Source organism: Charadrius vociferus, unplaced genomic scaffold, assembly GCF_000708025.1.
Source record: "Charadrius vociferus isolate BGI_N301 unplaced genomic scaffold, ASM70802v2 scaffold2, whole genome shotgun sequence".
Taxonomy (NCBI): Eukaryota; Metazoa; Chordata; class Aves; order Charadriiformes; family Charadriidae; genus Charadrius; species Charadrius vociferus.
Genome location: NW_009647595.1, coordinates 8,092,263 through 8,107,668, shown reverse-complemented (window position 1 = coordinate 8,107,668; position 15,406 = coordinate 8,092,263). Strand labels below are relative to the sequence as shown.

The window sequence follows — 15,406 nt, the reverse complement described above, 5'->3', positions numbered from 1 at the left end:
GGGGGGCGGGGGGGATTTTTTTTGTTCATACTGAAGCCATAGAATTCCTTATTTGCAAACTTTCTAAAAAGGGAGGAGAGAGGGTTTCTTGTGTTAACCCTGTAGATAAAAAGATTTTCAGCAATTAAATATCTACTAAAGAAGCCAATCTTTTATATATAAGTGAGTGTAAAACTTTAATTTTATAAAGCTCGACTAAGTATGGCCTGATCCTTTCTGAGTTTCATGACAAATCGAATGTTTCACTATGCTTTTTGGCCAGTCCTCTTGCATTGTATAGGTGTTTTATGTATTTGTGATAAAAAATGAGTTGATAACCTTTGTTATTTCTTTTTACAATCTTTTTATTTTAATTTGTGTTTCAGAGAACTTTTTGGTTTTGTCCTTTTATTAATAATAAATCATTAATGCCCAGTAATATGATACAAATTCTGATTTGTACTTTCTTTTTTTCTAATTTATTGTTTCTTTGAAGTCAAGTAAGCAAGTAAAAAGATAATGCCCTTTTCAATGAAGAAAACTGAAATAACACATCTATGTTTTGTTACAGAAAATGTGGGCAAACTAAAGAAGCTGGAATATTTAAATGTAGCTTTGAACAACATTGAAAGAATTGAAAATCTGGAAGGTCAGATTTTAAACAAACCGTTTTGCCTTTTCATATTGAAACACTTAAGTTGTGACTTAGTGTAAGACAGGGGAAGCCTTTAAGTATGTCCACCAGTAAAGATACTTTGTTGATTCTCAGAAAAAGCTTTTTTGTGTGCAGGGTTTCAACAAATGCTTCTTTGTAGCAAATGCTTCTGACTGGTGCAATTTTGTTATTGAACTTCCTTGTATGTATTTTAACTCGCTTTTTGCATATTCTCTCACCAGTGTTGCCAGCTCTGATGGCTCTATTCTTCAATACTTTACAAAGCAAGAATCCACATTTTTCATGAAATTGGTATTTCCTCACTCTAAAGAGAAGATAATTTGTTATGCAGGTTAGCTGGAGGAATGCAGGGTTTGTTTGTTTGGATTTTTTTGTTTTTTTTTTTTTTTTTTTTAATGCTGTGCAGACTGTAAAAAGTCTCTCTTGTGTAACGTTCCAGCAGTCATCTTCAGCAATCAAATGTCACACAGAGGAAGGTTCTACTCTGTGCACAGGTTGCATTGGCACTCTGGGGTATTTTTAAACAGTTTCTCAGATGATTCTTTTCTCTGTCATTGCATTAAGTTCTCTCCAATTTTTCTGTGTTTAATCCTTTATCCTGTCACTGTATGTCACTGTCACAGTTTGGTTTGAAAGGGAGCCTTAAAGGCCACCTAGTGCAACCCCCCTGCCATAAGCAGGGACATCTTCAACAAGATCAGGTTGCTCAGAGCCCCGTCCAACCTGACCTGGAATGTTTCCAGGGATGGGGCATCTGCCACCTCTCTGGGCAACCTGGGCCAGGGTTTCTCCACCCTGATCATAAAAAAATTCTTCCTTATACCTAGTCTGAATCTACCATCTTCTAGTTTAAAGCCATTACCCCTTTTTCTATTGCAACAGGCCCTGCTAAAAAATTTGTCCCCATCCTTCCTGTAAGCTCCCTTTAGGTACTGAAAGGCCACAATAGGGTCTCCCCAGACCCTTCTCTTCTCCAGGCTGAATAACCGCAACTCTCTCAGCCTGTCCTCATAGGAGAGGTGCTCCAGCCCTCTGATCATTTTAGTGGCCCTCCTCTGGACCTGCTCCAACAGGTTCATGTCCTTCCTGTGTTGAGGGCTCCAGAGCTGGACACAGTACTCCAGGTAATTGCATGTGCAAAGATCTAGCATTTTCCAAGATCAACATCTAAAACTTAGAACCACCTGTAAACACATTCCATATTACTTGAATAATTTCTGACTTTATTTCTTCCTCTTTCTTGATTCTGATTAGGCTAGTTGCTGAATCTTTAAAATGTCCACCTTGACAAGGGAAAAATAATAAAAAAAAAAAAGTGGTTTGATTTGTTTGTTGGTTGGTTGTTTTTTTTTTTTTTTGGGGGGGAGGGTTGTTTTTAAGTCTACAAGCTGATTTAAGAGGATGGCTTAAATCAAATAAAAAAAATAAGCTAACAGGCTGCACACAAATTTATAAAAGTTGAAGAAATAGGCAGTGCGTTGCGTATTTGGCAATTTGTTGGGAAACTTTCATCTGTTTTTATGCCAGTAAATTTTAAGTTCCTCTATCAGGCTGTATTGTTTATTACTGTGATTTGTCATTTACTTAGGAATGAGCATCTTTGGGAGTGAACCTTGCAAAAATTTGGGTTATTTAAATTCCCTCTTACATCATTTTGAGTAGTTTATTTTCTTGCAGCTCCATTACGTATAAAATATTTGCCAAATAGACCTGCAAAGGAAAAGAAGTGATTATAATGATGAGCATTGAAGTTGAGCTTGCTCTTAGCTAAACTTTTTACTCTTAGAGTCAAGGTTATGATTCATAGAAAAATTATGATAAAAGGAGAGGCTGATCAGTTTTGAATCTAGATTTCCCAGAGCATTTTGTTAGCTAATTTGGAGTTTCTATTTATAATGAACCAGTTTTGGTTAAGAAACAACATTTTCTGACTTGTGTTTGCAATTTAACCAGTGACAAAGTATTTACAATGATAGCCTTGTCCATAGAGTGGAAATCCTCATCTTGAGTGGTAGTGAATTTTTAGATAACTTTATCTTTACGCTTGAGTAAAGTTAGCTAAGATTAACAGTACACAGAAATGAAACCCGCAATTGATCCTGCTCTCCTGAGGCAATTTGACACTCCTTTAGCCATACAGTGAAGACACAGTTGAGGAGGGGTACCAAGGCAACCAGACTGTTAAAACTGAAGTCCAGCTTATCCATAAATGAAACATTTAATAGCTCATCCAGTATACAAGCACTGACCACAAAATATGGATAGCGATAAAACCAATAATATTTTGATATTTTGTATTTCACTGAGATTTTTTTTCTTTCTGTAAATATTGTGATCTCATAAACTTAGGCTGTGAGTCACCCTTTCACTTGTGTCTTGGAGAAGATGTATTCTGATAGGATGATATTAATATACAGAAAACAAATGCAGATAGTTTTATATCCAAGTGTGTGCATGTGTCTCTGTGTGTGTATGTCACCTGTACATTTATATTATGGACAAATTGAATTATGTTTTTTTCAACAAGGCTGTGAAGAACTGAAGAAACTTGACTTAACAGCAAATTTCATTGGTGAACTCTCCAGTATTGAAGCCCTAAAATGTAATATACATCTGAAGGAACTGTTTCTAGTGGGTAACCCATGTACTGAATTTGAAGGTTATAGACAATATGTGGTAGCAACTCTTCCTCAATTAAAAGTAAGTCTTTAAAAATTAAATTTATATCCAAATCAATAACCAACATTGTTGACTGAATATACTAATCCCAAAGAAAATAAATGCCCGTGGTAGGAAAACTACATGCATTTGTCTGACTCTCCACAGGGAATTAAATTCTATTCTGAAGAATAAGTGACTACAGTAAATAATGGGGTAATAAATATTGGTTCTGTTTTGACTGAACCACATGCATTTGTTAACTTTTCCTGTCATTTTCATTGGAAATCCCTGAAAAAAGTTCTGAAAAAATAAATACTCTATACAGTTTTGGCTATTTTTCTCATTTGTTTTTATATATATAATGTATTTTTAAATTATTTTCATGATTGCAGAAAGTTACCAGGTTGCTGGTACCATGCCAACAATATGTACCAAGCCAACAGTGTAAGGCAGTAGAAAGATAGAAATTGACGTAAAAATGCGCTATATCGCATCAACTGTAAATAGATACTTTGAGATTGAGGTTTTGTGCAAGGATGTTCTGATGTTATAACTTCCTGCCATTGGAACAGGCAGTCACAGTCCTGATATACACTCCCACAATTTCCCTTGGAGAAGCACAGACGCTTGCTTAACTTATTAGGAGTATATTCAACTCACTTAGCTGTCAATAAACTGACACATCAAAAGAGATAACTTTGTAATAATTTCATGGGTTGAATCAAGGTCAGACAAATATCAGAAATGGCTGAAGGGGTTTTCTCTACTACATAGTCTAATAAGACTAACGGAAATTCCTGGCAAATGCAAAAAGCAACTCTCCAACACACAAAACCATTTTCAGATCTGAATAGCAACTTATTGTTAATTCTTTTTAATACAGTATAACTTATATCGTGCTATGGAGGTTTGAAAGGCATATTTTTTAATTTTATAGAGAAAGTTATCAAAATTAACTTGCAGTTTAATGGATTTATTGATTTGAATATGTTTAAAATTTCTCACATATCTATATTGATGTTTTTTTCCCTATGGGAAGTGTTTGGATAGTAAAGAAATAGAACGTTCAGACAGGATTCAAGCACTTCAAAATTATGCAGAAGTGAAACAAAAAATCAGAGAACAGGAACAAGTTTACCTTCTCAAGCGGGCCAGAGAAAAAGAAGAAGCTCAAAGAAAAATGCAAGAAAGAAAGGACAAGAAAGAAAACCAAATGAAATCTAAGCTTGGATTTGACAGGTAACTGTAATCAACAACAATTTGTGAGTAAACATAATTCGTCTCTTTCTTCATTAAGAATTTTATTTTTTCCTCATTAAATAGTTTATATAATTCCACTTAAATCTTTTTGTTTGTCTTTATTGTTGATTCTAGCAGAATTATTTTTCCTCATGCATGTTATCTCTAATGAAAAATATAATTAATTACAAACATAATTAATTTCTGACCTGCAGACGGTAGATAGAATTTTTCTCCCAAAACTCCAAGCTAAATCATCTCGATGCCAAAATAGTGTAATCGATAGCTTCTTTCAGGAGAACAGCTGGATATTGTTATTTAAGGTAATGCAGCGGTTCCAGAGAAAGCAGATGTTCACCTACAATTTCTTTTGCTTTAGAGTTATTAGATATGAAGACTGAAATGGAATATTGCAGATCTTTTGAGATGCAAAAATCTATGGAATGTTGATTTCTGTATTTCTTCCACCTTATATTGCTGAAATTACTTAGATAGCAAAAGGATTTTTGTCTGGGGTCATCTTTCACTGCAGTTGCCATCAATCTTATTTTTAATACAATAGAGACTAAGTTCCATGGAGCTGGCTATGAAACTTTGTCCTCACAGATCACATCTGTAATATAAATTTAGTTTTCTCTCTATGTTGATAGAGAAATTCTGAAGATGAGAGGCTTAGGGCTAGGGGGAAAAATGAATCAGGTTCTAAGATGGCACCAGAGGAGGTGCCTAAGTAAAATGTTGCTACTCTATAAATTTCTAATCTGCTGCTGCCTGATACTGGGAATACTTAAACATCACATGGACTGAAGGTTTTCTTTCACCTGAATGTTGTGGGGCTGTCTGAAAATTCTGCTCCTAAATTAAATCTGTTGAACTATCTATTAGGGTTTTCAGAGGGTGAGGCATAACCATAGTATTACTTCTTAGTTAAGTCAATGAAAAACATTATGTTGAAATATTTTGCCGACTGATGAAAGAAGCAGAGCAGGCAATGTGTCCAAAGCAATAAGATACTGTTCTTGGAAGAAATTATATAGCTATTAATATTGGATTAAAAAAAATATTGCAAGAATTCATTAGCAAGTACTGTTACTTTTCCTTCATTTAATTGGGATAATATTCCATGTGATCTGTTATGACTGTTTAGTTTGAGGAGGAGGAGGCTGAGGGGAGACCTCATCACTCTCTACAGCTATTTGAAAGGACACTGTAGAGAGGTTGGTGCTGGTCTCTTCTCACAGGGAATGACAGAACAAGAGGGAATGGCTTCAAGCTCCAACAGGGTAGATTTAGACTGAACATTAGGAAAGAATTTTTCACAGAAAGAGTGGTCGGGCATTGGAATAGGCTGCCCAAGGAGGTGGTTGAGTCACCATCCCTGGATGTGTTTAAGAGCCATTTAGATGTGGTGTTGGGGGATATGGTGTAGGGGAGAACTTTGTAGAGTAGGGTAGATGGTTGGACTCGATGATCCCAAGGGTCTCTTCCAACCTAGACAATTCTATGATTCTATGATTCTATGATCTTGTGTAGCCCAGACTCCCTACAGAACAAAGAAAACCATCATGCAGAAGGGGATAGAGAACAAGAAATGTGGAGAACAGTTGAAGATGATGATGAAGACAGACGATTTTGGGAGGAGCCTACACCGTATACTCCAGAGTCTAGATTAGAAACTCACAGATATATTGAAGAAAAACGGAGAGCTAAAGACAATATAAGGTATGTTTTTGTTTTAATATATTCTATGGCTTGATGAAGGGAAAATTTTCAAAGGTACAGTGTAGAGGAAGGCAACTGCCTCACATTAAATATTATAGGGAACTGGCAACTTAAATCCCTGTTGCCTGTGCAAATATGCTTATAAAATCTAAATAAAATGTTCAGATTGTTCATTTTGTTTTGTTTCATTTTCTAAAACATATTTATGATACCCTTTATTTTATTTTTCTCAAATAAAGTTTTTAAATATAATTTCTCTTTTCAACTCCATTTTATGGACTTTAGAAGCTTCACTTTTCTGTCAGCTAACTAATATATTTTGTGTAGTTCAATGTTTAATATTCTTGCTAAAAGCATTTATCCAGAGTGCAGGTTGCATTACATAAATGACTTATAGACCACACTACAAAATTTTTTCACAAGTGGCATTTCAGGCACCTTTTCTATGTGTCTTAGAATTTTTTTTCATGCACTTTGTCAAATATATTTATCCTGAGTAATAAGATTCTTTATGTTATCTTTGCTATTTGGCATGGTAAATCTGAAGATGTCTAGCCCCTGAAAAGCCTTTAAAACTTTCTAAAGTTGCCACTGGTTTTGCTGACCATGGAAAATTAATGCAGTTGCTAACAGAAAAGTTATTTTATTGCTGCTGACTTATCAGTTCCACAAACATCATAAGCAATGTCTTTTTTTTCCCTTTTTTTTTTTCTGTTGCTTATATAACAGCATTTTTGCCAGTGATTTTTCTAGCTTTTCTTTTTAAGGACATGCTTTATAAAGGATTTTTCAGACCTAAGTATTGAAAAAGTCAGTCCTAGGGAACTCTTTAAAAAATCTGGAAATCTGCATAAATTACTGCCATTATTAATTCAAGGTCTAGCACTTTCCCAGAAGAACTACTGTGAAACCCAGATTCTATCTAGTTAGAGTTTTGTTGTGTTTGGGGATGCCTTGCTCTAGTCAAAAGAAAATATGTTCCAATTGCTTCCTTCTAAAAGTCCAAGGAGAGTCCAAATAGCCTTATAATAAAGATAGAATAATTCCTTTCTGGATTTTTCTAATTTCCAAGGAAATTTTAAAGGAATTAAAAATCCTTCCACAGTTCATTTTGGTTTGGTTGTGAGATTTTTGTAAGGTAGCATGAGAAAGTTGAGAACAGAAAAAGCAAGGTATTGCTGTTGTCTTTTTGAGAAATAGAGGGGGGTTATATACAGGAAAATACCAGTATTGCAAGTCTTAATGGTCTTTCAGTGATATGCTTTGTTTCGGGAGATAAATTTAAGGTAGCTTGTTTATTGCACTAAATGAAAGTCAGATATAGTTTAATTGCTGGTAGCTGGACATAGATAGTGAAGATTACAGTCTCCATCAGTAATAGGTATTGTATTTTTTGAAGGAAGAACACAACAAAAATGTAATAGATGCATCAACAAATAATCTCCATGTATGTACTTTGGTCATACTCTATCCTATTTGGTGCTGCTTGTAATCTTTTGACCATTGTAATTCTATTTACTAGTGCAGAATAATGACTGATAGACATGCTATTTAGAGATATGCCAAGCATTTGTTCAGTAAAAGGAAGTGTTAGCATGAATAAAAATGTTTTACAGAATTGCTTTTTAATTCAGTTAACAGTAATGATACTTCATGATTAGTATGACCATTCATAAATAGAAAAACGTCCTGTTTCATACGTTTAAGCAAGCCACTGATTTCTTAAGATGTACCAATAAATTTGATATATTACTGTTTGGTAATGGACATTATGACATGCAGAAGGAGTAATTATCAATGTAAGATGTGATATTAAAATGCATTTGCTCATCTTTAGATGATACTTCTAATGTGCAATTAGACATTTAATATAACCTGTTTTGTTCCTGAAATAAGTCATATCCTTAACATCAAATACCAGATAATTCTTACTTCTTACCATTCTGTTCTTTCTTTTTTGTTATGACGCATAAAATATCAGAATGTGAAATTATAAGCCATTTTTCTTTCTGTTTTGTTAAGGGAATCAAAAAAGAAAGAGAAGCCTCTTCGGACATTGGTCACTGCAGAAGGAAAAGTTCTGAATGTGAATGTACCTAAGTATGTAAAGTTAATTGGTTAAATAGGTTAAACTTTTCATAGCTGATTCGGGCAACTATTTCAAGATATGTGAGAATACAAAAATAAGAGAGCTAACAAATTCTCATTGCAGTATTATATTTCTGGTTGAGAAATGGACATCTAAAATTATCTTCTGATGCTGGAAAAAGAATTAGTTTTCAGTGAGTAAAGTGTTGAAGGTTGTTTAACATCTTGGTCTTTGATGATAGGAGAACTTGTTTGTAAAAGATATAAGACCTGTTACACTTTTCCCTTCTATGGTAAGGGTCTTACTTGGAGCATCTTGCTAATAGCGGAAAAAGTTTAACCGGTTTGACTATTGAAGAGAAACGTTTATGAGTAGCTGCTTTAAATGTGGAAAAATACGTCCAAGTAATATTTTTGGATAAAATCATCCTGTCCTCTGATGACAGATGTTTGATGAGTATTCAGGGGTATCAGCCATGTGTTACTATTGGTTTCACTTGAACCAAGCCTTCCTTTTCTAAGGGAAAACAGGAGACAGAGACTGAAAACATTGTTTCCTTATAAATGGCTCCCCAAAGAGCCTCCTACAGGAGCTATGTGATCAAAAAGTGGCCTACTAAGGGCTGCTTACCTGTCTGCTGTCCCCTGAACAAGTTTTTCCATCTTAAGACTGATATAGGTGGAAAATCAAAGCTAAGAACATGCTTATTGTTAGCATGAAGAATGCTTTCTAAATGTTGGAAACTGATATATCCATGCAAATTCAAAGAATTTGAAAACCTACACTATAATATCAGTGTGTAATTTTCAGTGGTACAGGGAAAATTAAAGGTAGTGGCAGAAAAGCTCGTGTTTTTTCTGTCTGTACCAGAAGATACTTACCATGGTAGCGATGTATTTTTTTTGGTAAAAATATGTTGACTGAAAAAAAACCCTAATAATTTTCTGGTTCAAAGAAGGCAAGTTAAAATATTTTAAATCTTGTGTCAATAGATCTTGATTATGCCTCTAAAAAACAGAGAGATTTGGAATAAAGCTCTAGATATCTTTTTAGAAGAAATACAGTCTCCTAAAGTTCACTGTTAGCAGCAGTCCTGCTTGTGTCACCCAAGTTTTCTGGATGTGAATTTAGTCTGTGGATGTGCCCACGTAAAGCCAGATCAACGAGCAGTTTTTGTCGTGGCTTCAACAAGAATATCACAGCTCTTCAGTGCAATCTGGCAGTGTATTGGAGAGACATAAATAAAGAGACACAAACTGACAGATGGTATTCTCCAAAGTTTTTGCTTCAATGCAAAAGTCTAACGTCCATAGCAATGACCAAGCTTCTCTGATGCTCTTTTGGAAGGTTAGCAAGAGGAATGGCTGCATGCTGCTGACAACAACTCTGATTAAGCATCCCCCTAGAAAATTTTACAATTCTTTTCTTTCTTTCACCCTTCATGTTTTAGTGAATTCTCAAAATCCGTGATGCAATAAGAGAAAAAACATGAAAGGGAAACAAAGCTGTTTTGTACCCTTTGCAGTTTTCCATTAAAAAATACCCATAAACTAAAAGCTCCATAAGATTTCTTACAAGTTGACTGTGTTAGAATACAGGAGGCCAAAGAGTTAAAATGTATATCTGGCAAATATTTTTATTGCTGAAAATATGTATCTTCTAAACTGTTAACATTTGAGCTTCTTTCTGTTACCTGAACCAAAAGTATCTAAGTATTTTAATGTCACTGAAATATTCCTGATAAATTACATTAAGCAAAACCCTCTCATTTTATACTAATAACTAATTTATAAAGACCTTCTCATTTATAGTGGGGTTTTATTTTGGTTTTTTTTTTCTCTACTTTAATACATGGGAAATGTTTGAGTATATGAGCAGAACTTGTAAGTCTAGACTAGATCTCCTCACAGTTGCAGTAATAGATGTTGTTTTCAATTTATAACTGGTAAGATTCTTTCACAATTTTAAGAACTCAACCAGAAGATCACAAACACACATCTAGTACAATCTACAGTCTCATTTTCAACAAACATTATAAAGCTTGTAGAATCAATGATATTGTGCAAATCATGTTTTGCTTTGGAAATGCACAGGCAGATAATTATACTTTAGGCAAATTAATCAATTTCTATCAGACTTCATTATAAACCTCATCAGTGTTTTAAATATTTCTTTTCCAGTAAGTTGTATGTGCAGTGACAGCAGTATTTAATCAACACATATTTGTATGACCATACACTTTTTACTGCCTGTTGTAATTATACTTCTTGCTATGAAAAAAGATTTTTTTTTTTTTTTTTAACATATGATAAGGTTAGAATTACCAAGTTCCAGGCTTTTAATGAACTATTTTTTCTATGTAGATGTTGATAAAGCAGACAGATTTCACCAGCAGATGTCTCTCTTTCTGCATCGACGGACTGATCTTAATTTTAACTGACCTTCAGCAGTATTTTTTTGTTAGTTTCTTGTGGGTTGGGTATGGAGAACAGAAAATAAATGTTAGAATTACTCTGGTTCAAATGTCAGGGGTTTTTTTTGTTCATGAGGAAAATTGCAACTGTTTGTAAGATGATCTCGTGACGTATTGTCTACATTGTATTTGTATTCATCTAAAATTGCTAGCAGTTGAATTTGAATTGTGCTGTAATGTTTGGTTATTCACTCCAATTGTAATTATTCTGAAGGTGTTTCTTGTCATTATTATTAGGCTTCATTTCTCTTTGAAAGATGATGAAGAAAACAACCAGATCATCTTGGATCTTGCTGTTTACAGGTCAGTATTTCTTTTCCTTTTAGTTTTTGCCATTCTTAAGTTCTAATAAACAGTGTTTCAAACATACTCCTCTCTGTAATTGGGACTTTTCAAGAAGAAAGCAAATAACATAGGGGGTAATCGAATCAATCTTGAAGTCTGTGACAAAGAAATGACGTGGAATAACCAAGGGCCTTTCAGACTGTTCTGTTACTCCTGAATGAGGACTGTGTCTAATAGTCCTTTTTGGAATTGATGTTTTCTGCAGTCGGCAGGCAGGTTTCCTCCACACTTGTGCTTTTACACATATGTAAAATATTTTCCGTTCTTTGTTTGCATATTAGGGTTTTAGGGAATGGGGTTTTTGCCCGTTCTCTGGCCCTAGAAGTGCTCCAGTACAGTTCATGTCCTTCCAGTTAAATTCTTCTCCTCCCCTAGACAGAGTGGGTTAGCCTTGTCCTACTTTCCTTGCTTACTGGAAAGAGTCCACAGCCCATGCTATTTACTGAACTGTGCCAGGGCATTGCCTGGAAGAACTTTGGTTGAACCAGCCCAAAATATGACAAGGAAACCTGGTAACTATTTGCTAGTATATACTACTAAGCAGTACAGTGGCCTTGCCCACGCTTCAGGAAAGGGTTGGAAACCCAGAAATTTATTTACCTATAATAGGAACTTGTTAGAGTAAAGCCTGAACTACTTTTATAGCACAAAACCACTATTCATACCAGGTGTTCTTCCCTTAAAGCTCATTAATTTCCTTCAAAAGAGGCCTGCTCCGTGTTTCTGAATTATAAGAATTAGGTTTTTTTGGAGCCTCAAAAAATCTGTTCAGGTGCAATAAAATGTTGTATATGTTGTAATATTCTGTTCTTACTTGTAAGAAATGCAAACTAAAAAGTTTGAAAAATTCACCTGAGAAGGAACTTTATAAAAGAAGGGAAATAGGGAATACATACTTGCGTATTCAATAGTAGGTTACAGGAATGTGAGTGTGTGTGTCACATGATGAAGAGCAGATGTTAAAGTGGAGCTTTTACAGGTCATAAATTTTGTTTGACAGTACTGAAATTTGAAATTACTATGTTTTCTGGGAGTGTAAAGTATTTCTGTTCATTGTTTTCCAGCAAATTCTGTGCAAAAAAAGGAACTTATTATAAATTTACTAGTTAAGCTTTCAGAAAGAAAAGTAGTAAAATACTTTGACAATTTTAAATACCAAATTAATTTTCATATTAATGTAAAGCACTAAACTAATAGAAGAAAGACCTTTTCATTTTCCACAAAGATTTTGAATTCTTGCAGTTATACAGTAGCTGATGTGGTGGACTTGACAGAATTTAGACATGATTTTAATTGACGTTCTGTGAACACACAGGAAGATCATGTTTCTTTTCCAAAGACATTAAATCCTAATAATATTTCACAGAACTTAATAACTGAAATTAACGTTTGTGTTGTATAAGCTGTGAAATCATCATTTAAGAGATTCATTTATTTATATCTCATTCTGAAGACATTTGGACACATCTCTGCTTGATGTTGATGTCCAGCCAACTTACATACGAGTACTGGTGAAGGGAAAGGTTAGTGTTTTCTTACTACATTCATTTCAAATCAAGAGTTAATGCTTACCATAGTTATTCAGTGGACTCTGGATCTGCCTTTTATGAATTACCAACCATGTCCACCTACGCAGAAAAAATGTTTGTTCATAATTGCATTATTTTGGACCACACATAAACTGTGGAAGTCCTAACCAGAAGACGGGCAAAGCCTGAAATGAAATTTCACTCTCTCTTTCTCTCCTTTTCTCTTCTTATTCCCCCCACACAGTGTACCATAATTCACTGAAGAAGAGAGCTTTCTAGTTGCTCTAGGCTAGAATTTAGTAATTTCGCAATCTGGAATTTATAGCTGACAGAAACAAATCAATGTATATTCTTTTGAAAGGGCATTTAAAATGCCATTCCAGTCTTCTCTCTTCTCAGTGGTTTTAATTTTATCATCATTTTTTATAAAAATTCGAAGTACTTAAACAGTAAACCAAAATCCCTACTTTTTGGCTGTACCAACTGCATAAACAAAACTTCAGAATTACTTTATGTCTGAAATAGGCTGGATAATCTTTCTCATTTAATTGCTAATATAAGTCAAGCATCATTTTATAACCTTCTTTAGAAATGTCTCTTCAGGAATGACAGCAATTCAGGAATATACATATGACTTTACTTGTAAGTAAAAGCTGCTTAGCATGCTAATCATTTATTAGGATTGGTAATACTACATAAAAACTGAGAGGATTTAGACCTACACTGTCCTTAAGATTAAGGGATGTGACAGTGATATTTCTGCATATATTCTGTCCAGGTAAAAATCAAATAAAAAATGTATATATTTTAGCATTATATACTTCAGTTCCATATTTTCCTATAGGCATTTCAGCTTGTGCTCCCTGAGGAAGTAAAGCCAGACAGCAGCTCTGCTAAAAGATCCCAAACAACTGGTCATTTAGTTGTCAGCATGCCAAAGGTATGTAAAATAACCTGAGGAGGCCTCATACAAAGATACTTAAAATGTTGTGAGTACCTTGAGAATGTTTCTGACTTACAGGTAACATTTGGCTAGCTAAAGTTATTCAGTCTAGCCTTTTCCATCAGGACATATTTTCCAAAGAAGGAACGTTCCAGAAAGACAATTTAATCATAGAGGTAAACCTTAGGATTTAAAATCCCTTTAAAGGAATAGTATGAAAATCAGTATTAATAGAAGTATTTGTATTTCCTTTATTTTAAAAAGAAACCCAGCTGTTTATATATGAGAAGAGACTCTGCAAAACATGCAGTATTGTGCAAATGTGTAAGAAGATGGACTTTTTAAATATCTGAAAATAAACAACTTACTTTCTTTTTCCACCTGTGAAATAATAAAAACAAATCATTTTTTTCAAAATCTGTGTGGCACACATGTATGAAGATTACGTTTTTGTCCAAGGACAGGAATGATACAGCACTCTCATGTCTCAGGTGATCAGACAAAGAGTTGCTGAATTCATTTTCCCTTCATGCTTTTCCTGTCTGGAAAGGATCCACTGATTGCTATATCAAGTATATGAAGTCACAGAGCAAGAAGGTTGTGGCAACACGATGTTTCAACTGAAAAATGCTGCACAGCAGTCCCTAGTACTTAAAGAAGCCGGGGTAGAAGCCATATTACCCTAATATTCCTGACTCCGTGTTCTCCTATCTCACCTGTGCTCTGATGTTTGCCTGTATGGTGTCATGCTAATCAGGATCCGAGTCAATTGAGAATTCGGCTGGCAAGCAAAAAGCAGACTGGCTTAAAGTGTGTTTTGTATTCTTTCTCTTCCCTGCCCAGCCCAGTTCTTGCAGTGTAAATGAGAGCAAACGGATAGGTACGTCCACTTTATTTCCTCTCCACTGTGTGTCTTACTATGGTTTCAGTAAACAAAGCTTGTACCCTGGGTACCTGAGTGGTATTTTGATTTGTGGGATGACGTAATGAGTAGATGAGGTAAAATCAAAGGTAGAATCAAGACATCTCCTACCCATTCTCACACATCTGCCAAAAAATTAGAGAACAGAGAAGGAATGACCAGTGATGAGGAACAGTTGAAGACATGGAAGTCAACCTGCCTTACTGAAGTAGGCAGTGAGAGAGGTAAAAGGTGGCCAGCCAGCAGCCACTGGAAGTTTAAGGGGCAGTAGAGCTTAAATAAGATGCAGCAGTGTGAACCAGAATAGAAGACAAGGGGCAGAGGGAATCTGAGTGGCAGAGGTACCTTGAGGTTTGGGGCTTAACAGGTGGGATGTTGGCAGAAACAGGAAGACAGGTGGGACAGTGTCATCTGGTGCAAGACTGGGTTCTTGGACCTGCAGGAAGAGCAGAGATAGACTGAAGAGCTTGGAGCTGGGAATTTTAGGAAGGGTTCTGGTGATGAGAATGGTGGAGTTCTGGGAACTGTGGGAAAGGTTAATCAACTTCAGCATCATACTGTTATACCATTATGCCTTTGGAGAGTTGGGCTGCTTTTAAGGCTTCTAGGACTACATCATATATTTTTGGCTTATCAAAAATAGGGTAACCCTGCCCAAGGACATAGGAATCTTCCAGGATATATCAGTTACAGCATTTTCTTCTGAAGGAGGAACCTTCAGCTGCTATTTCATGTTATTTCTTTGTGCTTTATTTCTAAGACTATGCAACTAGTAGCTGTAACTAAAAAGTTATGTTTCAGCTTTTGGATTTTTCCGCTTGTGGTTCT

General features: G+C 35.1%; 1 protein-coding gene across 1 annotated transcript in view; it reads left to right on the top strand.

Annotated features, from left to right (window-relative positions):
* LRRC6 (leucine rich repeat containing 6) overlaps positions 1-15,406 on the top strand; it is a 40,461-nt gene that overhangs the window by 6,228 nt on the left and 18,827 nt on the right. The window contains exons 3-10 of the mRNA XM_009881053.1: positions 551-628; positions 3,183-3,355; positions 4,356-4,555; positions 6,089-6,277; positions 8,300-8,377; positions 11,077-11,142; positions 12,638-12,707; positions 13,558-13,653. Of these exons, the coding sequence (XP_009879355.1) occupies positions 551-628; positions 3,183-3,355; positions 4,356-4,555; positions 6,089-6,277; positions 8,300-8,377; positions 11,077-11,142; positions 12,638-12,707; positions 13,558-13,653 (950 nt within the window). The remainder of the gene's footprint in view (positions 1-550; positions 629-3,182; positions 3,356-4,355; positions 4,556-6,088; positions 6,278-8,299; positions 8,378-11,076; positions 11,143-12,637; positions 12,708-13,557; positions 13,654-15,406) is intronic.